The sequence below is a fragment of the Rhinatrema bivittatum genome, chromosome 3 (assembly GCF_901001135.1).
Source record: "Rhinatrema bivittatum chromosome 3, aRhiBiv1.1, whole genome shotgun sequence".
NCBI lineage: Eukaryota > Metazoa > Chordata > Amphibia > Gymnophiona > Rhinatrematidae > Rhinatrema > Rhinatrema bivittatum.
Window position 1 is genome coordinate 301,828,692 of NC_042617.1, and position 24,110 is coordinate 301,852,801.

Genomic DNA, 24,110 nt, shown 5'->3' on the forward strand with positions numbered 1-24,110 from the left:
TCACATTCAGTAGCTCTCTCTCCTTCACACACTTAGGCACACTCTCACATTCAGTGGCTTGCTTACTCTCACCTAGACTCAGGGCCTCCTGCTCTCTTCTCCGCCTCTTCATCATGCTGCTGCGTCACGAGTTCTCTCTTCTTCAGCTGGGACAGTCCCGTGAGGGACCATGGTGTCAGGCTAGACTCCGGACAGACAAACACAGATTTTAATCTTTTATTAGACAGTTTAAGTGACCACCAGAGGTGGCAGTAGTGAGTAGTGATTGTAGAGCCCAGCTGGGCGCGTCTCCCACAGAACACAGGAACAGTGGATCGTCTTCAAGGCAGTGCTGTAGTGGAAAGAGACAGAGTTATGAGCACACAATAAGATTAACATTCAGAGTCCCAATGTAGCAATAGGAGAAGCTCCAAGACAGGAAGAGCAGGCCTCGAGGAGCGAGTACCTGATCCCTTAGAGCAGAGAGACTTGATAGTGTTGTACTCACTTAGCAGTAACAGAGAGTCCACTAGACGAGAGGTCTGGCACCGGAGCAGAGAGCAGGCCCTCGAGGAGTGAGTACCTGATTCCAGTGAATCAGTACTGTGGAGCGAGATGGTATCTGTACTCACTGATGGTAACTGTAAGTTATTTCTTCCAAGTAGAAGGGTAGAGGTTGCAGGCAGCGACACAGGGAACATGGGCCCTCGAGGAGTCCGTACCGGTTTCCTGATAGCACCTGAAAGAAGCAGAGAGGCCCCCAAGGAACAGGTACCCCGAAGGGTAGTAAGAGTTCCAGATAGCGCTGGAGTGGCAGAGTAGCTTAGGAACGGAGAGCGAATCCCATCCGTACGAATCCTGTTGCTAACTCAACAAGCTAGCAAATACTGTAGGCAGATAAATCTGGAAGACGTGACATCAGAACAGGGGGACGCCCCTGAGGTTCGCGCCAATGTAGAGTTAAAGATGAGGGTGGCATGCGCGCGCCCTAGAGGTACCTTGAAGGAGAATGGCGGGAGGCAGCACCAAAGCCGGTCCGAGGACGCCGGATAGAACAGCAAGCAGACGCCGCAGCGGCCATCAATCCAAGATGAGCAGGAGGAGCTGAAAGTAGAAAGAGGTAGGCGGGGCAAAGCCATCGAAGACCGACTGACGCAACAGTGTGTCCCAGGTCTTTGTATATAGAATTTGCTACTTTGATGGTTTGGTCACTCTTTCAGTCACATTCCAAAACTATATTTGCAATGACTTTATGGAACATGTATTGATTGATTTTGTTTCTTTAAGGTCTACTCTCAGTGTCACACCAGAAATTGCCTAACAACCTTAATTGAATATGATATTTAATAAAATGATTTTCTCATGGGATACATGAGAAGACAGCAGTTTTCTAGGTAAAAACATGTCTATATATATGTAAAATGGCCTTCTGATTATTGCCCAGCTTCTGTGCAGGTGAAAGCACACATGCAATGTAACAGCACACATAGAGGTCGACTTTAAAAGCGTTGCGCACACAAAATGCCCACAAATACATGTATGTGGGCCGCGCATAAGCAATATAGATTTTTAAAAAGCTGGGAAGTACGTGCGTATATACCCATGCGCACATCATAAATAAAGGGGCGGAGCATGGGTGGGGTATAGGCATCCCGGGGTAAGGCCAACACTTACATGCGTAACTCTGTATTTTAAAACTGGAGGCCGCTGCACGCATCTGCCATTTAGCTGCATAACTTTACTGCTGCTCCTGATGAGGGACAAGTCTGTATATCTCGCATTTTAGAGCTTACAGGGGTCCCGGTCAACTGGGAAGCATGCAGGATGAAGAACCTGAAGGGTCTGGAAGACCTCGATATTAACTGGGCAAACTGGTGGACTAATTGGTAAAACTGGGAATGTCTCTCGCATGAGCATGTTTTAAATCTGCCAACATAGGTGTGTTAAAACCAACAAAGTCCTATGGAACATATGCGAAGAATGTTTCCTCAAGCAATCTCTTGAAATTAGGTGCATGCTTACGCATGGGAGGTGTAGTTTTAAAACATACATGTGCAAGTGCACACATTATTTAAAATTCCAACGTAAGTTTCCTTTACCATTCATTTATACTGGTAGCTTCCCAGCCTTCTCCACTAATCACTCCCTACACAAGTGTAATGTTTGTGCCTAAAACCATACCTCTGTTTTTCTCCCTTACATCTAAAGAGCAGATTCCATCTCTTGGAATCCACACAAGATGCTGACAACCGGTTTACAGTGTGCAGCCTTTCTTCTAAAGGATAACTCAGTAAGTATCCTCTACACTTCTCTTTAAATGGACAAATTCTAGCAAAAGAAGTTATAGATAATTCAGTTGTCAGTCAAACAAAAATTAAGATGCCTCCTTCTTTGCTCCAATTTATATTTCATTCATGAGAACATGTCGGCATTTGACATTTTTGAAAGCTTCATCAACTTACCAATATCTACAAACTAATTAATGTATTAAGAATAAGAGCATCCAAGTGGTCCAAAATATGGCTGCAAGACTGAGTTTGGGCTGTTCTAGACGAGAATCAGCTGTAACTTCTTGTGAAATTGCATTGGTTGCCGATTAGGCTATGATGTAAATTTAAAATTTTAATACTTACCTTTAAGATTTTACTGGGATTGGGTCCACCCCATATGTTTATCAGGATCTCATGGAAACATTCACTTAGAAGTACACATTCACAGTATGGTCTTCAACTTCAGCTTCCCTCGGTCAAGTGTTTCAACAAGTTAGGTTACAAAATCATTCTTTTTCAATGACCGCACCAAAATTATGGAATGATCTTCACCTGTTTATCAGACAGGAAACTGATTTGATGCACTTCTGGTGTAAAGCAAAAACATGGTTGATGACAACTGAGCTTTCAAATTAAATCTGGGAGTGGTTTAGCTTTTTGAATCCCTGGATATGACCTTATTTGATAAGTTATTAGAGTAAACATCTGGAGGCAGGATTAAGGATGGTCAAATGGCATGATAGATATTTGTTTACTATGTTATTGTTTATTTTATTTTATGTTATGTTTTAAATTGTTTTATTGTTTTATATTGCCTATGTACATTGCTTTGAAAGATTTTATTGTAAAGGCTGGAAAATGATTAATAAGTTTTATAAATAAATATAAGAAGTGCCATGCTGAGTCAGACCAAGGTCCATCAAGCCCAGCATTCTGTCTCAAACAGTGGTCAGTCCGGGTCACGAGGATCCAGCAGATCCCAAAAAGTAGGACTACTGTATTTCTTGCTACACTAAGGATAGCAATAGCTTGCCTAGGAACTCATTCAAACCTCTTTTAAACCACAATATGCTAGTCGCCTTGATCACGTCTTCTGGCAACAAATTCCGCAGTTGATGGTGCGCTAAGTGAAAAAAAAAGTACTTTCTAGGATTTGTGTTAAATCTGCTGGTTGTCCCCTTATTTTAGGATTTTTTTGAAAGGCTGTTGCTCTGCTAGTTCTTTCCGAAGCCCCATTCAGGTATCACATTGATGCATAAATACCGCACCGCCAGCTGAATAGAGAATTCAGGGCAAGGGATTCTTAGCACATTAAAAGAAAAAAAAGAATTCACACTTAAAAAGAAAGAACAGAGCACAGAAACAGTAGAGTCCATATTTTAAGAATTCTAGTTACTACTAATGTAGAGACTGTGCTGCTTTTTTTCATAGCTGACAGTTTCTGCCTTCTCCCTTTGGGCTTTCAACTTAATCAAATCTAGCCTCTTTTATGGCAGCATAAGCCTTCATTTGCAAGAATTTCAGTTTTTCCTTCTTAAAATCACCTCTCGACGCCCAGCCATTGTAGCGACCAGCACCTCGAGTCCAGCCTGTAGGGAGCATCTGTTGAGAAAAGGTTAGGCCTCCTTCCCTCCGAACTCAGAGGTGCTGGTGGGGAGGGGGACACTTTGGAAACTGAACCCAGATCTCCATCTTGACAGACTTTTGTGAGTAACTTATAGTATCTATGCATGCGGAAACATTTGAGAACCTTATATCCTAGTACCATATATCTATTGTTCCCAGCCTGTTCCCAAAGGTGCTACTATAGCTACAGTTAAAGATTCATTTACAGTTTGATTTGTTTGAAGTCAAAATAATGACAGAACTTCTTTAATTTTTAAAGTATGCAAGAACAATTAACCCCAAATCACTGAGCTCCACCTTCTTGTTTTTTGAAAACAAAATCTCCAAATTGAGGTTGACTGAAGCGTGAAGTATGGCTAGGGAGAGTAATCCTGCATAACTTATGCTGCAAATACGCACAGAAGGTTCACCAGTTTCCAAAGCGAACTTACATGCCTTTTATGTTTGCTTTGAAAATGATCCCACCAAATCTACCCCGCACAAGTTACCCTCTGCTATTTGGTGTACACGAGTTGTTCTGTCAAATGTTTCAAAGTATACATGTAACATCCAAACCTCCTCCCCAACTCTATTCCAGTGAATTTACGCACGAAAAGGTCACACATGAAGAGTTTTCCCACATATTGGGCAGACAATTTTGTAAAAGGCCATGTCTACATGTAAAACACTTTTACCCAAAGAAGACCCTTTGGAAATTATCCCCTTAGTGCATGAGTTGAGCTAAGAAAATATTAAGTTTCCTATCTTATCACTTACTGTTGATAATGAAACTAAAAGTCACTACAGAAATATGAATTCACCCTGCAGTTTCCTTCAGCCTGCAGAGACTGTTACAAGTGCAAGAGCTGTGAGCTCCCCACTACCAATTCTCTTGCACCATTCCCTACCTACTGGGAGAGGCTGAGACTGTAGTAACAGTGAACCCTCCACCAACACCATTTACGAAAGCTTATATGGAAGAGCCTGTAGTGTCTGAGTTCCAGAATGACATGCAGACCGTACCCTAGCATGTGCCTGCAGATCCTCAGGCCTTGATGTGGAAAATGTCTTGTTACATTCCCTGCTCAATTCCATGTCTTAGCAATCTTATCCCTCTATCTTGTCTTCACTGCAGGATCTTCTGAAGCAGTGCCACTGTGCCAATGCCACCTACTTATTCCAGACAGACAAATGCTATGATATTTCCTATGACACAGGTGACAAATCCATCCAGTGTGGCCGGAAAGTGGACTGCTTGAAGCTCTGGCTGATGTGGAAGGCAAATGGGACTGAGGGACTGGAGAAGCGGGTGGACAGAGCATTCAGCCTCACAAAGTAACCCTGATAGGCATTCTAGTGACAGGTTTTGGACACCCCCAGTTCTGCTGTCTTGTTGAGAGAACAACTGTCCTGATTCCTGTCCCATGTGATTTTGCCATGGTGCTCACATCAGTCACCAACCACATACTTTACAAAGGAGTCTCTCTTACTTACATCACTGATCTTATGCAGCACAAGAGAATCACACTCATTCCTCATGTCATTAACCCTGTGATAGAGTCTCATTCATTTCTCACATTATAGGCCTCATTCATTAAACTGGAATTTTTTCTTAGTAAGATTGCAATTAGTTAAGCGATACATCCACTGGTGGAGGGCTACATTGCCTGATAACTGCCCCTGATTCCAATTAGATCTCACACACTGAAAGTGCTTAAAGCTTTATCTTACACAGAAATATATAGAAACATAGAAATGATGGCAGAAGACCAAATGGTCCATCCAGTCTGCCCAGTAAGCTTTCACACTTTCTTTTCATACTTATCTGTTACTCTTCTCCCTTTTAAGTAACTTTTTGGTTCTATTTCCCTTCCACCCCCGCCATCGATGTAGATAGCAGTGCTGGAGCTGCATCCAAGTGAAGTATCTAGCTAATTGGTTTGGGGTAGTAACCGCCGTAATAAGCTACTCCCACGCTTGTTTACCCAGCCTGTGCAATTCAGTCCTTGCTGGTTTTTGAATATAAATCATCTTTTCTTCATTCTCCCTGCCGTTGAAGCAGTGACCTGTGCTGGATATGTATTCCAAGTGAAGTATCAGGCTTATTTGGTTTGGGGTAGTAACCGCCGTAACAAGCAAGCTACTCCCCTGCTTTTTTGTGGATGCAAATCCTTTTTTCCACATTTCCTCTTGCCATTGAAGCATAGAGCAATGTTGGAATCGCATTAACTGTGTGTATGTTTATTGAATAAGGACATTAACCATGTGTATGTTTATTGAATAAGGGTATTAATTACCAGGTAGTAGCTGTCATTCCCGCAAGCCACCCCCATGCCTCTCTCGTCATTCACATCCTCTAGACTTTATGGATCCACAGTATTTATCCCACGCCCCTTTGAAATCCACAGTTTTGGTCTTCACCACTTCCTCCAGAAGGGCATTCCAGGCATCCACCACCCTCTCCGTGAAGAAATACTTCCTGACATTGGTTCTGAGTCTTCCTCCCTAGAGTTTTATATCATGACCCCTGGTTCTGCTGATTTTTTTGCAACGGAAAAGGTTTGTCGTTGTCTTTGAATCATTAAAACCTTTCAAGTATCTGAAAGTCTGTATCATATCACCCCTGCTCCTCCTTTCCTCCAGGGTGTACATATTTAGATTCTTCAATCTCTCCTCATAAGTCATTCGATGAAGACCATCCACCTATTTGGTCGCCCTTCTCTGGACCGCCTCCATCCTGTCTCTGTCCCTTTGGAGATACGGTCTCCAGAACTGAACACAGTACTCCAGGTGAGGCCTCACCAAGGACCTGTACAAGGGGATAATCACTTCCCATTTCTTACTCTATATTCCTCTCTCTATGCAGCCCAGCATTCTTCTGGCTTGAGCTATCGCCTCATCACATTGTTTCGACGACTTCAGATCCTTAGACACTATCATCCTAAGGTCTCTCTCCTGCTCCGTGCACATCAGCCCTTCTCCTCCCATCGAATACAGTTCTTTCGGATTTCCACACCCCATATACATGATTCTGTACTTCTTGGCATTGAATCTCAGCTGCCATATCCTCGACCACTCTTCCAGTTTCCTTAAATCCCGTCTCATTCTCTCCATTCCTTCCGGCATGTCCACTCTGTTGCAGATCTTAGTGTCATCCGCAAAAAGACAAACCTTACCTTCTGCCGCAGTGTCACTCACAAAGATATTGAACAAGACCAGTCCCAACACCGATCCTTGTGGCACTCTGCTCAACACCACTCTCTCTTCAGAGTACATTCCATTTACCATCACACATTGTCTTCTGTCCGTCAACCAGTTTGCAATCCAGGCCACCACCTCGGCACTCACTCCTAAGCTTCTCATTTTATTCACCAGTCTCCTGTGCAGAACCATATCTAAAGCTTTGCTGAAGTCCAAGTAGATGACATTGAGTGCTCTTCCTCGATCCAATTCCTTGGTTACCCAGTCAAAAAGGTCAATCAGATTTGTCTGACAGGATCTTCCCCTGGTGAATCCATGCTGTCTCTGGTCCAGCAACTCTTCCGATTGTAGATAGTTCACTATTCTTTCTTTCAACAGCGACTCCATTACTTTTCCCACCACCGAGGTGAGGCTAACTGGTCTGTAGTTACCAGCCTCTTCTCTGTTTCCACTCTTGTGAAGCGGGACCACCACCGCTCTTCTCCAATCACTCAGCACCACTCCCATTTCTAGAGATCTATTAAACAGGTCACACAGCAGACCCGCCAGCACATCTCTGAGCCTCCTCAGTATCATGGGATGAACCTCATCAGGCCCCATGGCTTTGTCCACTTTCAGTTTCCACAGCTCTTCCCATACATTCTCTACTGTAAATGGAGTTACATCTACTCCATTCCCCTCCAGTTTCTTGTTAACTAGCAATGGTCCTTTCTCCAGGGGCCTCTTTAGTGAACACAGAACTGAAGTATTTGTTTAATATTTCTGCCATTTCTTCGTCTCTCTCCATACATTGATCCTTTTCACCTTTCAATTTCACTATACCACTTTGAACTTTTCTCCTTTCACTGATATATCTGAAAAATGTTTTGGTTACCTTTCTCTACCTCTTTGGCAATCCTTTCTTCTGCTTGACTTTTTGCCATCTTGATTACTTTCTTTGTCTCCCTCAGTTCTACCAGATATTCTTCTTTGTGCTCCTCCCTTTGGAATCCTTTATATTTCTTGAATGCTGTTCTTTTAGCCTTTATTTTGTCAGCCACCTCCTTTGAGAACCAGATGGGTTTCATTTTTCTTTTGCTTTTCTTTACTTTTCTAACATATAGATTAGTTACCTTGGTAATTGCTCCTTTTAGTTTGGTCCACTGTTGTTCCACATCTCTCTTGTTCTCCCAGCCTACTAGTTCTTCATCCAGGTACTTCCCCATTTCATCAAAGTCCGTGTTTTTGAACTGCAAAACTTGGGTCCGTGCAGGGACAGATTGAGGGAAAATAGTGGCCCGGGGGATTTTTCTCCATACTGGCCCATGGGTACCCAATTGCATATACAATATAATTTACATATATGTACACACCCCTATATTTCGGCATGGTCCTCCCGTATTAACACAGTACTATTTGCCAACACTCAAAGAATAACAGCCCCACCTATGAAAAAGAATACCAAAAATATTACACCAGAATCTAAAATATCAATACACCTTCCATCAGGAAAACTGAACAGGCCAAGCTACTACACAGATCCCTACAGAGAAACCACATGCTAAAAGAATGCTTCATCTCAGTCTTTGCATGCAGAACACAAACTCTCACCAAATACAGAATACAAAATGAAGGAGCACAAATGACAAAAACTGAAATGGAAACTCCAAGCAGCCAGACTCCGTGTATTAATAGAAAAATAGAACCACCATTCCTCATAAAACAAATAAAATCAAGAAACAAAGCATCAGTTATAATAGTAAAACCATAATAAAAGAATATTTTAAAACTACTGATAAATAGAATTTCTATTAATTAAAATCATATACATTTTTTACAATATCCCAAACACTAATAAAATATTTCAAAACAGCACATATATCAAATAACATTCAATAATTAAAACTAATAAGGATTTTAAAAAGCCCCTGCTGTCCCCCTTCTTTGGGAGCTCTTGATTTCCAGTCATCCTAATATTGTCAAGGATTAGGAGGTTATCCTCTCTCTCTCACACACACTCACATTTTATTTATTTATTTATTTATTTAAGGCTTTTTTATACCGAAGATCATGTACAAGTACATATCGCTTCGGTTTACATAGAACCAACAATAGGAAATTACAGCAAACAAAATGAACGAAAATCGAACATGGATTACATGAAAAGAATAAGGGGAACTTCGAGAAAGGCAACTTTCTCTGTCAAAACTTTCTCTGTCAAAACTGTCAAAAACAAAGGCAACTTCGAGAAACAAAGGGAACTTTGAGAAAGGCACATGTACATTCTCTCTCACACATACACTGTCACATACATACACATTCATGCTCTTATACCCACCGTAACCTCTCGCTCTCACAGACACTGACACACTCTCAGGCTCTAAGACACTCTCTCCCCCTCCACACACACACCCCCACACACACAAACTCTTACTCCCTTGGATTTTCTCATACACACTCATGCTCTCACACTCACTTGCTCATACACACACACACACAGGCAGGCTCCCATTCATTTTCTCACACTCCCTCCCCATCCCCCAGGCATGCACACATTCATTCTCACACACACAGACCCCCCAGGCAGGCACCAATTCATTCTCACACACACACACATATACTACACACAGGCCGGCACATATTCTCACACATACAAATCCCAGGAAGACACCCATACATTCTCATACACAGACACACCCTCAGGCAGGCACCCATGCATTCACACACATACACCCCCAGGCAGAGTCCCATTCACACACATGCACACACTAAAGGCAGATCCCCCTCTCTTTCTTTTGCCAGCAACCTCAGAACCTCCCTCATTCCTCTGCTGCCACTGTCACTGCTGCCACATGGCTACTGGGGAGGCGCCGATTGCTGCTACTGACACTGAAGTCCATCCTGCTGCCTTCTCTGTGCAGGCCCCGTGGGCTTCCACTTTCTGCATGCTGATCTCGTAAATTGTGAGATCCGCATAGAGAAAGTGCTATTCTTGCACATTCCCAAAGATTACATGTGCCAATCACTAAAAAGTAATTTTATTTTTTTATTTTACCTTTGCTGGCTGATCTTAGTTTTCTAATCGGTTGGTCACAGGCTTTTTTTTCCACCTTCCCTTTCTTATTTTTTTCCAATTCCTTTTATATTGTCTTTTTTTCTGTTTCTTTTCTCTCCATCTTCTTCTCTCAAACACACAGTCAGGTTCTCATTCTCATATGCATTTCTCTCTCACGCACACACAGGCTCTCACTGTCACATGCTGTCTCTCATACAATCATTCATACACACAGTCTCTCACTGGCACATGCTGTCTGACTCTCACACACAGGCTCTCTCTCACTCCCACATGCTGTCTTGCTCAAGCACAAGCTCTCACTGTCACATGCTCTCTTTCATACAATCATTGATATACACACAGGCTCTCACTGTCAAATGCTGTCTCTCTCACACACAGAGGCTCTCACATGGTGTGTCTCTCTCTCTCACACACACACACACAGGCTCTCTCTCACTCCCTCATGCTGTCTTGCTCAAGCTCAGGCTCTCCCTGTCACATGCTGTCTCTCTCACACACATAGAGGCTCTTACATGCTGTCTCTGCAAACATTCAGGTCTTCACTCCCACACACAGTCTCTCAACTCATCTCATGCACGCACACATACACACTCTACAGACCCGCAGCCTCTCTCTCACCTCTGGGCCTCCTCTTTGCGGGTCGCCGCAGGATGGGCTCTGCAGCAGCCCTGCTACCGGGCCTCTTCCTCTTCTCTGGCCGCAGCGGCCCTGCTACCGGGCCTCTTCCTCTTCTCGGGCCTCAGCGGCCCTGCTACCGGGCCTCTTCCTCTTCTCCGGCCGCTGAGATGATTCGCGGCGGCCCGTAAGCTGCTCCTCTTCTACACGCGCTGATGCTTCTCCTCCTTCCTGCCCATGCGGCTCCGGCAACGTTTACTTCCGGGACCGCGCAGGAAGGAAGGAGGAGGAGCATCAGCGCGTTTAAACGCGATCTTTTTCTTCGGGCCGTGGTGACACGAGCTCCACCACGGCCCTGCCGATCTGCCTGCTACATGCGTGTCACTGGCGGCCGCATGAGCCTCCCTGCGCCCGGGGGCATTGGCTCCCCTCGGGATACCACTGCTCGCAGCGCCCCCCTAATTCTTTGGCTGGAAACTTTATAATTTAAAAAAAAAAAAAAAAAATCACGTGACAGGAGTGACCGGCCCCACCGGGGGAAGCCCGATCCCCTGATAGGTCAATCCACCCCTGGGTCCGTGTTCTTCTTTTCCATATCCTTTTAGTGATATTAAACCATACCGTTTGATGACCACTGGTGCTGAGGTGGGCGCCCACCTGAACATCAGAGACATTATCTCCATTAGTGAGCACTAAGTCGAGTATAGCTCCCTCTCTTGTGGGTTCCTTTACCATTTGTTTGAACAAAGCTCCTTGCAGAACATCCACTATTTCTCTACTATTGTTAGATTCTGCAGATGGGATTCTCCAGTCTACATCCGGCAAATTAAAATCTCCAACGATCACCACTTCTCCCTTCTTTCCCATCTTTTGGATGTCTTCAACCAGATCTCTGTCAAGCTCTTCCTTTGGTTTGGAGTCCTGTAAACCACTCCAATAAAAATGGATGTCCCATCTTTTTTTAGGTTGGCCCATAGTGCTTCTTCATTGCCCCATCTTCCTTGCAGCTCAGATGCTTGGATATTGTTTCTGATATAAAGAGCCACTCCTCCCCCTTTCCTATCCTCTCTGTTCTTCCTTAACAAGTTATAGCCCGGTATTACCGTATCCCAATCGTGAGATTCCGTGAACCATGTCTCCGTGACAGCAACAATGTCCAAGTTCGCCTCCACCATTAGGGCTTGCAGATCTGGGATTTTATTGCCCAAACCACAAGCATTTGTGCTCATAGATTTCCAGCTTTCCTTGTTCAGGTTACTGCTGTTCCTGGACTCCTTTTGTGACTTATTTAGTTGAGTTTTGTTATCCACTTCTCCATTTCCCTTTGCATTTGTGCAAAGGAAAAGATTAGTGCCTTTGATGACTGATTCATCTAGTACAATGAGCTTTTTCCTTTGGTTACTGATCTGGAATTTCTGTATGCACTGGGTTTCTTCTTTCTTTTCAAATAACACTTCAATCTTTTTCTCAAGAACTTCTTCAGTATTTAATACAGAGAATGCTTTTTGTACTTGTTGCACTTGATACAGTGTGTGTCTCTGCATCACAGGTTCAATTCTACCAGAGCCCACTGTAATCTTGTTGTTTATTGAGTTCCTTAATGCCCTGTGTGAGTGGGGGGGTAGACCTGTGGTCTGCACAGTTGTCAAGACCGGAAGCCTGTGGGTCACAGGTCTTATCCTACCTGAGCCTTAACCTACACTGTATGATGTATGGGGTCCATATTGTTGGCACCATGGCAACAACATGAGGAATGAGAATGACTATGGAAGCAAGACAGACGGTCTGGGAAGTTCCACTATTATATGATCATAAAGTATGCATTTTAGAGCTTGGCAAGCAATCTGTCTTCCTCTTAATGGGGATTGGGGAGAATTTTCCAAAGCATGTATGTGCATTAAACGCGATTTTATGCATGCAAATGAGCTTTGGAAATGGGGTTTTATGTGCGTGGAAGAGATTCTGTGTATTTGTTCGCACACAGGGGCAGAGTTGGGGCAGTGAAATCATTTATGCACACACTTTTGATTTTTGAAAGTATGTATGTAAATTTCTGACCTCACAGTTACACTTGTTCCCTGGCAGGTGTAAATGTGTACGCCTATGCTGTGATTACATAAGCATTGCACAGTGGCCCGAATTTTCAAAGTGCACTTATGCATGTAAATCAGCTTTGAAAATTTAGCAAACTGTGTGGACCTTCCTGCAGCAAGCGGATTTCCACCCTACACCAGTCGTTGTAAAACTGCCCTCAATAAGTATTCTCCTACGTCTGCTCCTTGTTCTCTTTTTGCTATATACACATACAGATATAGATGACAGCAGCCAAAGATTGCAAGGCTCATCTTGTCTGCCCAACCCTGAAGCAATACCGCAACACCTAACCTAGCTCAGACTTTATCCTTACCTCTAAGGAGCCTCTGTAATTTATCCCAGGCTTTCCTGAATTTTGGCCTCCATTGCAAAACTATTCCATGTACCTACCCTCCTTTCTGTGTAGAAATATTCTTATAGTGTTCCTCTGTCTCCAATTTCCACCACTGAGCCTCATATCATGACCTCTTGTTCTAGAATGCTCCATTAAAAAATGCATGCTTTTTGTGCATTAATACCTTTGAGGAATTTAAATACCTCTTTCATGTCCCTTCTTTCTCCTGTTATCTAGGGTATACATACAGGCCTGGTTTTGCCAAGGCATGCTTGGCCTGTGCCTACGGCAGCAGGCTGGCTGAAGATTTATTGCCTCCCAGCTGCTCTAAATCTCACTGAGCAGAGAACAGCATTTTGCTTCCTGCTCTAGCCCCTCCCCTCCCAGGCAGCCTGCAGAGAACAGAAGGGGGCAAAGAAAGTGCAGTTGCTTACCTGTAACAGGTGTTCTCCTAGGACAGCAGGATGGTAGTCCTCCCATGTGTGTGACATCATCCAGTGGTTGCCGGCCCAGAAAACGTTTGTCAAAGTTTCTAGAAGCTTTGACCAGCAGACTGAGCATACCGAGCCTGCTACTATCCACGCGTCCACACGAGGTCCCCCTTCAGTCTCGTAACATAGCAAAGACGAGCAAAAAACAACATGTGGGGAGGCAGCCTGGATTTCTGAAGACTAACATCCTGCTGTCCTAGGAGAACACCTGTTACAGGTAAGCAATTGCGCTTTCTCCTAGGACAAGCAGGATGGTAGTCCTCACATGTGGGTGAGTACAAAGCTCCAGACTGCCCCACTGAATCAGAGCGACCAACAGCAGCAGAACAAGGGGCCAACGAGCACAACACAACTGCGGCACTGTAGGTAAACAGGGGCGGTCTGGTTCCCAAAAGAAGCACAAGTAGAGAAGTTGTGTTCAAGTCTGGAACAGATTGTGCAGATCGGACTGACCAAAGGCATTGTCCTGTCGTCCATCTCTGTCCAGGCAGTAATGAGCCGCAAACGTGTGAAGGGAACTCTAGGTTGCAGCCCGGCAGATTTCAACAACGGGGACTGCCCGCAAATGGGCCACCGATGTTGAAGCACAACGTGAGCCTTCACCTTGCTGGCTAGCTGGAGGCCTGCCTGCGCATAGCAGAAGGCAATGCAATCCGCCAGCCAGTTCTAGTCTGTTGGATTCAAAAGACACAAAGCGTTGGGTGGACTGCCTGTGGCCTGCAGTGCGATCCAGGTGGAAGGCCAGGGCCCTTTTACAGTCCAAGGTGTGAAGCGCTCATTCCCCTGAATGGGAATGAGGCCGCAGAAAGAAGGTGGGCAAAACGATGGACTGATTTGAGGTGGAAGTCAGTCACGACCTTGGGCAGAAACTTAGGATGTGTATTGCAAGACCATACAATCATGGCAGAACTTCGTGTACGGTGCGTACGTAACCAGAACCTGACGCTCACTGACCCTACGAGCTGAAGTAATCACCATCAGGAATATGGTCTTCCAGGTGAGGAACGTCAGGTCACAGGACTCCAGCGGCTCAAAAGGAGGTTGCATGAGCCGTGCCAGGACAACGTTGAGGTCCCAGGACACAACCGGAGACTGACAAGGGGGCTTCAGCTGGAGGAGGCCCTGCATGAACGGGCCCACCAAGGATTGGACTGAGATTGGCATGCCAGCGACACCTCGATGAGACACGCTGACAGCGCTGAGGTGCACTCTGACAGAACTGGTCTGGAGCTCGGATTCAGACAAGTGCCACAGGTAATTCAGCATCTGAGGGTCTAACTGTTGACCTACGCACCAGATGGAAAAAACTTTCCACATTGAGCTGTAGGACTTCCTGGTCGAAGGTTTTCGGGACTCCACTAGGACCTGGGAAACACAGTCTGACGGCTGGAGGATCATGCGCTCAACATTCAAGCTGTGAGGGACAGTACCCGGAGGTTGGGATGGTGCAGGGTGCCCTGATTCTGCGAGATGAGATCGGGTGCCGTCCCCGGTCGGTCAGGCGCCCGCACCGAGTTTCTGTGGGAGTGGGAACCAAACCTGCCAAGGCCAAAAAGATGCCACAAATATCATGGCCCCCCTGTCCTCCTAGAGCTTCAGCAGGGTCTTCCCCCAGTGAAAGGAGAAAGCATCACAGGCCGGATGGCTGTTCCCCACTATCAGGGAGCAGAACTTGCTTACTTTGTGGTTGTGAGGAGATGCGAACAGATCCACATCCGGCATACCCCATCGGTGGAACAACTCGGCCACTACTGCTGAGTTGAGGGACCACTTATGTGGCTGGAAGGACCGGCTTAGTGGTCTACTAGTGCATTGAGGTGACCTGGCAGGTAGGTCGCTCACAGAGACATCCCCTGAGCCAGGGACCAGATCCATACTTGCACCGCTTCCTGGCAGGATCGCATGCCACCCTGTATGTTGATGTACAACATCGTGACCTGGTTGTTCGTCTGTATCAGAATGTCTTTGGATGACAACTGGTCTCTGAACACCCACAAGATGTACTATTTGCTCAAAGCTCCAGGAAGTTTATCTGTCAGCAGGCTTCAGCAGCTGTCGAGAGGCCTTGTGTGTGCAGACCGTTCACGTGCGCTCCCCAGCCCTGGAGGGACACATCGGTGGTATGGATCACCTGGGGCAGGGCAGGCTGGAAGGGAAGTCCTCCTTCCATGTTTCAGAAATCTTCCCACCAGGATAGAGATGCTCTCAAAGTGTCCGTTATCATGACTGAAGCCTTGAGATCCTGGGACGCTTGTCTCCACTGGGTCCGTAGGGCCCATTGAGGGCTTCTCATATGGAGGTGGGCTAAAGGGGGTCACATGGACGGAGGCCACCATGTGGCCCAAGAGGTGAAGCAGGTGATGGGCTGGAACCCGCTGACTCTTGCGGACAAGGGTAGCCAGTGCAGCAAGGGTGACTGCCTGGTCCCTGGGCAGGAAAGCTTTCACTTGTGCTGTGTCCAGCCTGGCACCAATGAACTCCAGCTGGGGGGACGGTCAGAGGTGCAACTTGGGGAAGTTTATCAAGAATCTCATGATCTGCAGAGTCTGTACCGTCAAGGCCAGAACATGCAAGGCTCTGGAGCGAGAATTGTTCCTGAACAGCCAGTCGTCCAGGTATGGGAACCCATGGACTGAGCGATGCTTGAGGTAGGCTGTCACCACCGCTAAGCATTTGGTGAAGACATGGCGGGGGGGGGGGGGGGGGGCGATGCCAGCCTGAAGGACAGCACTTTGCACTGGAAATGTGCCCGCTTCACCATGAAGTGGAGGTACTTCCTGTGGTTGGGGACAATCGCAATGTGTGCATAAGCCTCCTTTAGATCGATCGAGGGAGCAAAGCCAGTCTCCTCTTCTGAGGAGCGGTATCAGCATGCCCAGAGAGACCATCTTGAATTTTTCTCTTACGAGAAATTTGTTCAACGTCCTGAGGTCAAGAGTGGGGCGTAGGCCACCATTTCTCTTCAGGGTGAGGAAATACCTCAAATAGAACCCCTGGTCCCATTGGTGGTGAGGGACCGGTTCCACCGCAACTGCCACAAGGAAGGCGGAGAGTTCTGACTGAAGAATGACCAGATGGGCGGGTGAACCCCATGATGAACATGGGGGAGAGGTCGCCGAGAGCTGGCCGAAATGCAGACAGTACCCCTGATGAACAAAGGAGAGGGCCTAATGGTCCAATGTTATTGCCTCCCAGTGGTAGGCGAAACTCAGGAGCCTGCCGCCGACTTGGGGATCGGGCGTCAGGGGCACTGACAGCTGGCTTACGCCAGTCAAAAGCCCATGATTGGGGCTAGGCATCCACTGTTGGTGAGGACGACCCCTGGAACTGGTGCGAAGTGGACGAGTCCGGACGGCCGAAGGATAACATTTCCTCTGCCGATAGAAGGGTTTTCGAGAACCCTGTCTGGAGGATTTCCTGGCTGAGGAAGGTCCTTCTGAGGCACTAGTGGCAGCTGCTGAATTGTATCATGGTGGTCTTTCAGTGTGCCATCGCATCCCAGACCTTGTCCCCAGTTTCTCACCTGTACAGGGGAGGTCGGCGAGCCTGTCCTGGACCTCCGGTCAGAGGGCCAGAGCCAAGCCATTCTCCTGGTGCCAATGCCCACAGCAGCCAAGTGGGCTGCTGTTTCAAACACATCATAGGTGGAACACACCTTGTGTTTACTCACCTCCAAACCCAGCGAAGTAATGGCAGAAAGGGCTTCCTGCTGTTGCGGGGGCAGACCCTCTGTGAAATCTTGGACCTGTTTCCAAAGATTGCATTTGTACTGGGTCATGTACAGTTGGTAGGCAGCGATGCAGGCAACCAGCATGGTGTCTTGAAAGATCTTTCTGCCCAGTGCATCCAACTCCCTGTGCTCATGCCCTGGAGGAGCAGAGGCATGTGTACGGAAGCGGCGGGCCTTCAAGGCAGACTCCACCACCACCAACTGGTGGGAGCTGTCTCTTCTCAAACCCAATGTCCTGTTGTACCAGGTAGGTGGCATCAGCCTTCCTGTTAACGGGGGAGACAGAGATGGAATGTTCCCACATGCGGAGGAAGAACTCTTTGAAAATCTCGTGGATCGGAAGCTCCACGATTTCCTTGGGAGCGTTGATGAACTGGAGGACTTCCAGCATCTTGTGATGCGCAATCTTCTCTGTAAGGTGTTGAAAGGGGGTGGCTTCAGCCATGGCCCAGACAAACCCCGCGAAGGACAAGTCCTCGGGTGATAACAGACTCTGTTCCTCTAGCAGGGAGGGCTCCAAAAGCAGGTTATCGGAGTAGTCAGAGGACGAGTCCGTGGAATCGTCACCCCAGGGGTCGAAGGGCCCCTCCTCCTCAATGGGACCAGCTCGTCAGGGGAGAGGTCCGTGAGGGTCATTAGCTCTGTGCTCTGATGGCTTTGAAGGCCTCAAAGGCATCGGCAGCATCGATGGTTTCCCTGGCATGGAGGGGATTACTGGCCGCAGCAAGCTGGAAGGATCCAGCAAAGGCTTGGGGAACCATGGAAGAGGGAACACAGTACCGGTTGTATATTCCTCCTTGGAGGAGCCGAGAATCGGTGGCCGATGGGGCATTGAGGGCTCCTCAGGCACTGGTTGTGTTGGTAGGGCGCCCAGAAGGACATCCAGACGCTCCAGCAGTGGTGCTAACATAGATGGCGGAGGCTCGGGTATCAGTATGGGGGGCTGGTGGCACCGGCAGCTCAACGCTTTACAGCGCTTTGAGCACCTCCGATTGCACTCTGTGGTCCAACTCCTCCTGGAAGTCCTGGGTGGTGACCAGTGTCAGTGCTTGTGTGATTGTTTATGGTGCTCGCCCCGGTCTTTCCCTGGAGCCGAGGAAGCAGATGACCCCGAGGTCCGGGAGACTGGGGAGATTATAGATGACTGATCCTCCTCTCCCCGATCCTTAGAGGTACTAGGCAAAGGGATCGTGAGGGGAAGCGGATCAGACGGCTCCCCGCGATCCTTGGGCATTGATGACACTGACGAAGGCTTTAAGGACTTTGGGGTCCCAAAGAAAATTCTTCATTTTATCAAGGCATGCCTGTCACCCTTTTGATGCACCCCGGACGTCGTGCGAAGCCCCCAGGCAGAGGATGCAAACCTTGTGCGGATTCGTGATGGACATGGTCCGCGGGCACTGGCAGCATCGGTGGAAACCAGTAGACGCCATGGGAAAAAAACTCCACGTGCAGTTGATGACCGATGGATAACGATGGCGGAAGTTGGGAATTGACTGCAAATAGGGAGAAAAAGAGTGGCCGAAAACTCCTACCATACCGAGGAGGCACCAACCGCGAAGGGGGACCTGATGAGGATCAAATAATCAACTCAAAGGATTCGAGAAAAAATTGAAAGTTTTGGAGCTCCATGAACTGCAAGCCAACTGCCCCGCAGAAAAGAAGAGACTGAAGGGGGACCTCGCATGGACGGGTGGATAGTAGCAGGCTGGGCACGCTCAGTCTGCTGGTCAAAGCTTCTAGACACTTTGACAAAAGTTTTCCATGCCGGGCTCCATCGGATGATGTCACCACGTGTCCTAGGAGAAAAGCTGCTCTGCTCACTAATCCAGCCGCTCCCCTCCTGACATTTACATGGAGGTAGGGGGCATATCAGCACCAACAGTGCCTAAGGTTGATAAAAACCTAAATCCATCATATTTAGAACCTTAAGTTTTATTTCATAGGGCTTATGGTGAAACCTCTGTACTATACTGGTACTTTGGGAGCCTATCTGTCTTTATCATTCTGGATATACAGTCTCCAGAAATGGACACAAATCTCTAAATAATGTCTCACCAATAACCTGTACAAATGCATTATCACCTTCATTATTCCACTGATAATATTTCTCGCTATGCACCCTAGTATTCCTCGGTCTCTTGCCACTGCCCTGTTTTGCTACCTTGAGGTCTTCCATTAGAATCACCATGACCGATGCACATCTGCACCTCACTTCCTATCAATTACTGCTTCCTAGTATTTCTGTGCCCTAAATGCATGTCTTCAATTTTTTGTATGAAATTTATTTCTCAAACTCTCAACCATTCCTTTAGCTTTCTTACATCATTTCTCATTTTTCTACCATAGGTACTTGCTTGAAGAGATGAAGAAGAGAGAAGGATTCGAACTGGTGATGGAGGTAAGGGAGCAGTGTTAGCTCAAATCTCATCATATTTCTTAATCTAAGTTTCTGAAGCCATGGTTAAATGTGTTTGGTTCTTTGCTAATCAAGGCAGCAATACTGAAATTTGCTCTTTCCAATAGCTCTTTTTCTGTCCCAGCATTGTTCCTTTGCTCCTTCGGGCATTCAGCTCACTTGGAACTCGCTCTTATTGGGACTGTGTTGCCATGAGTCTTGATATGCAGGTATCCCCTGCTCCAGGTGTTAAAGCTTGAAGTGATGCAAGGAAGACTAAGTCCCAGTTCACAATCTTTTCAACCCTGGGGCATGGATTCTTGCAATATGGGGGAAGCTGAACCTTTTTTCTAGGTGGTGGACAGCAGGCTCCAAGTGTGTGTCGGGGGGGAGGGTACAGGGTCTCCTGTCTCTCAAGATCTCTCAAGTAGTGAGTTCCTTCAGCAACAAAACTGCTATACAGCTTCTTCTCCTGGGCGGGCATGGGGGGGTACAAATTTCTCCCAAATAAAAGAAAACAAACATTTTCCTTCAAAAACAGTAACCTTTTCTGTTGGAAGGCACTGTTGTCCCTCCTCCTGTGGCAGGTAGAGAACCACAGCTCTTTCCCTGACCTCATCCAGGCAAGAAAAGAAAATCCTCCCAAAAGAAGGAACAGAGTTTCTCCACCAAAAAGAAACAAAACTCCGCAATAATCTCTCTCTTCACTGCGACACTCCTCCCAGACCAGCTGGATACTGGTCAGGAATATGCCTTCTTCCCCTCTTCCAGAAATCAGGCTGTGGGGCCTAATTTTGGAGTCTAGGGAACTCTCCAAAACGTATCCTTCTCACTTCAGAATTAACTCAAAGCTTCCACACTGATTTCCCTGCTCTGTATGCCGGCTGGGCTGACCCACTCGGCAGCCTCAAGGGAAGTGCTGGTGAGGGATGGCCCGTCCCCCTCTCCCGTGTCTAAATCCTAATCCTGGGCCGAGCTAGGGAGGTCTCTACATGCCACCTCCTGGGTATGCATGCACCTCACGCCTGGCTAGCAGCTGCTGCTGTTAAGCAGCGGCTGGGACTCACCCTCACCCATTATGCTCTCTCCACCCCTCACCCCAGAGGTTGTAAAGATGGACTCTTCCTTCTTTATTCATTTTTTCCTTCTCTCTCCCTCTTTTGATGGCTCTTCTCTGTCATCCTGTCATTGAGGTGAGAGAAGGGATTAATGGCAGTCTCTGAATATTCTCCCAATTCTGTGCTTTTTATTAGTTTTAGACTTAATAGGATTGTTTACTGCATTGCTTATCAAATATGATTTCTTCCCCCCCCCCCCTTCTAGCCTGAGTTTGTCAACCTGTGCTTCTGGTTCATTCCACCCAGTTTGCGAGGGAAGAAGGGATGTGATGATTACTGGGAGAGACTAGGGAAGGTAAGCACATATAAGATATTGAGTACTAGGGGAAGGATCAGGGCCGGTGCAAGGGTAGTAGGCGCCCTAGGTGACATCTGTCTTTCCCTTGCCCCCCTGCCCCCACCAGTCTCGGCCTAGACTCCTACCTCATTCGCACCGCCAACTGTATGCTTCTCAGGGCAGCGAGCAGCGCACACTGCTCACAGCCCAACAAATCTCTGCTCCTCTTTGCCACAAGCGGGATAGGCTGCGCTTGCGGCACCACATGGCTGCTCTTCGGCGCCCCCTAAGAGCCGGTGCCATGGGTGACTGCCTAGTTCGCCTAATGGATGCCTCGGCCCTGGGAAGGATAATTATTATTGGTGGTTTCTGGAGGCGACTGAGACACGTGAGTACAAAAAGCATAGGGGGGATTAAATAAAGTAACCGAACTGCTGTGAGTGTATGAGGACCAGGCAAGACTGAGTGCAAAGAGATTATGAACATTCTGAATTTAGAGAACCAAGGCTAGATTTAAGAGGAGGGTGAAAAGGGGCAATATCCCACAGGTACAGAACCTTCTGGAGGTCTCCCAGTTCAGTCCTACAAAATGACCCTCATTTTAATACATCTTGTTCTACCCATGACCTCATGCAGTCTAAATTCATTTGTTTTCTTATACACAAAATAATTCCATTATTGTATTTTAATTACTTGGTGGAAATTCCTCTTATCCCCAAATTATCATTAATGAAATGAAGTGTTAAAGAGAGAGCACAGTATCTTAAGATAATCCTGGGGCCTGTGAAGGCTCTCTAAGCAGGAGATTTAGGAGCAGGAAGAAGGCAGATGTCTAATCACAAACTGAAAAATATTGTCAGTGCCATCGAAAGGGGAGAACAAGTCAGGCAACTTCCCGGAGTGAAAGGCCAAGGTGGCGTTAACAGCCCTTATCAGAAGGTGAGGGACCAGCGGCCCATACCGCCATTGCTATTTCAGCAGTGGTAAGAGCTCTTCTGAGTTCTTATGCAGCCATCATAGGTTTTTCTCCCCCACCCCTTCAGGACTGCCAGGGTTTCCTGATCAACCAGTGATGGGCCTGTGTCTTGTACTATCACAGTTCTTTGAGGGAAGTGGAAAACTGTAGATTTTTTTTTTTTTTTTTTAACCAAGAATATGAGTCTCTCTCCTGAAGGAAGAAAGTTGTCAACTCTCCCATAATCAAATTGTGACACAATGATTTAAGGGACAATAATAAAAAGTTATGTGGGTAAATGCATGTTTGATTATTGCCCCTCGTTACTGTGCGTAAAAGTGGGCAGGGTGAGATTGGGGAAAGGAAAGCACACGCAGGGATTGTATTTTCAAATCACTGCACTTAACTTTCTGGCACATGCTTTGCACTTGCTTCAATGCAAGTGCAAAAGTGCATGGGTAATTCTTGCACTTGTGGTGTGTGTGCCAGCCCTAATTTTCAAAGGGAATTCTGCAGGGAGTTTCCCTTTGAAAGTGTGTTTGCAGGCCCACAGGTATGTACTGTATCTTTATTGCCATCCCCTGACCCATAGACCTAGGACGTAACCTTTGGGAAATTCATTCGCTTTTCTAGCGCAACCACCAGAACATTATTGTGCATAGTTCACCTGGCTGCGTAGATAACTTGAAAGGACATCGCATTAGGAAGACACCACATCTGCACTGTAGTTCACAGCATTTGTCCTTGGCTATTTCTTTAGTTCATTTATTTTGCCATGAAGGGCCAAAATGGTGTCACATGCTCGTGAGACCTTGTGCAAATCACATAACCTCTTTGCGCCAAAACTGGGATTTTAACTAAGGTGTTTTTCCTACAGTGCTACATACATTGATTTTGATATATAAATAATAATGTGCTTATTATATGATTAGTGCTTTATTGTGCCACTGGTTGAAATAATGGTTAATTAAATAACTGTCCCCTTGATTAAAGTATCTAAGCCTCATCTCTGGGTCTTCTGCTAATTAATTAACTGGTACATCCAATGTTCCTTAATTTTATGTCTTTTTCGAACAAGGTGGCTCCTGTTATCAAAGAGAGGATGATGAAGAAAGGGACTGTAATGGTGGGCTACCAGCCTCATGGCAGTAAAGTTAACTTCTTCCGCCAGATTGTGGTTAACCCTTCTGTGACTGAAGGTCACCTGAATTTCTTCCTGGATGAGATTGAGAGGTTAGGACATGACCTGTAGCTGGTTCCATTTTGCCTGACACTTCCTATTGTCTCTGTTTGGATCCTGAGGCTCTGTCCAGCTTGCAGTGCTCCCTGATTGACAAGGAACAAAAATACTGATACCTATGCTGTTAACAGTTCCGACTCTGAGTTAATTTTACTCTTGACTGTACTAACAAATACAAATAAATGGCTCCAAAACAGAATTGTTTGAAATCCCTTTTCTGACATTTCTTTCTCTTCCCAAACCTTTAGGAGTGAATTAACAACCTAACAGGCCAATGCAATAAGGTGTGTCCAGTCTAGTGCATGTTTTGGGCACGCTAGACTAGTGGCCGAGGCAGTAAGGAGATTAGCGTGCCCAAAATGTGCACACTCACAAATGCATACGCGATAGCGCCCATCACATGTAAATTCCATGTAGATGAGGACACTTGCTATTACTGCCCAATACAGGAAAGCGCTGGGTGCTCAACGCATACTTTTTAACACAGGGAATTTAACTCCAGCTCCAGCGATGGAGTAAAGTCAACGCGCAGTCAAGGGCTCATGAGAAACAAAAAAATATATGGTCCTTTGTGTTGCGATAAGCATGTCTCCTCCTTAGTATCGTTGTGACTCTTTAATTTACTGCTTGTGGTGGGAAAAAATAAATGTATATTCACTGGATCCAAAGGAAACACATTTTTCTTATGGTCACTCAAGTTAGATGCCTGTAGCAAGGGGCGTCTAATATAACACACTTCAGTAACCTC

General features: G+C 46.4%; 1 protein-coding gene across 3 annotated transcripts in view; it reads left to right on the forward strand.

The window, feature by feature from the left end:
- Window positions 1-23,555, forward strand: part of CSAD (cysteine sulfinic acid decarboxylase) — a 108,061-nt gene extending 84,506 nt beyond the window's left edge. For 2 of the 3 annotated variants that reach the window (XM_029595061.1, XM_029595060.1), the window contains exons 11-15: window positions 2,188-2,269; window positions 4,990-5,189; window positions 19,724-19,775; window positions 21,096-21,185; window positions 23,201-23,555. In XM_029595061.1, the coding sequence (XP_029450921.1) occupies window positions 2,188-2,269; window positions 4,990-5,189; window positions 19,724-19,775; window positions 21,096-21,185; window positions 23,201-23,374 (598 nt within the window). In that variant the 3' untranslated portion in view covers window positions 23,375-23,555. The remainder of the gene's footprint in view (window positions 1-2,187; window positions 2,270-4,989; window positions 5,190-19,723; window positions 19,776-21,095; window positions 21,186-23,200) is intronic. The other variant, XM_029595062.1, reaches the window with a different exon arrangement.
- The last annotated feature ends 555 nt before the right edge of the window (window positions 23,556-24,110 follow it).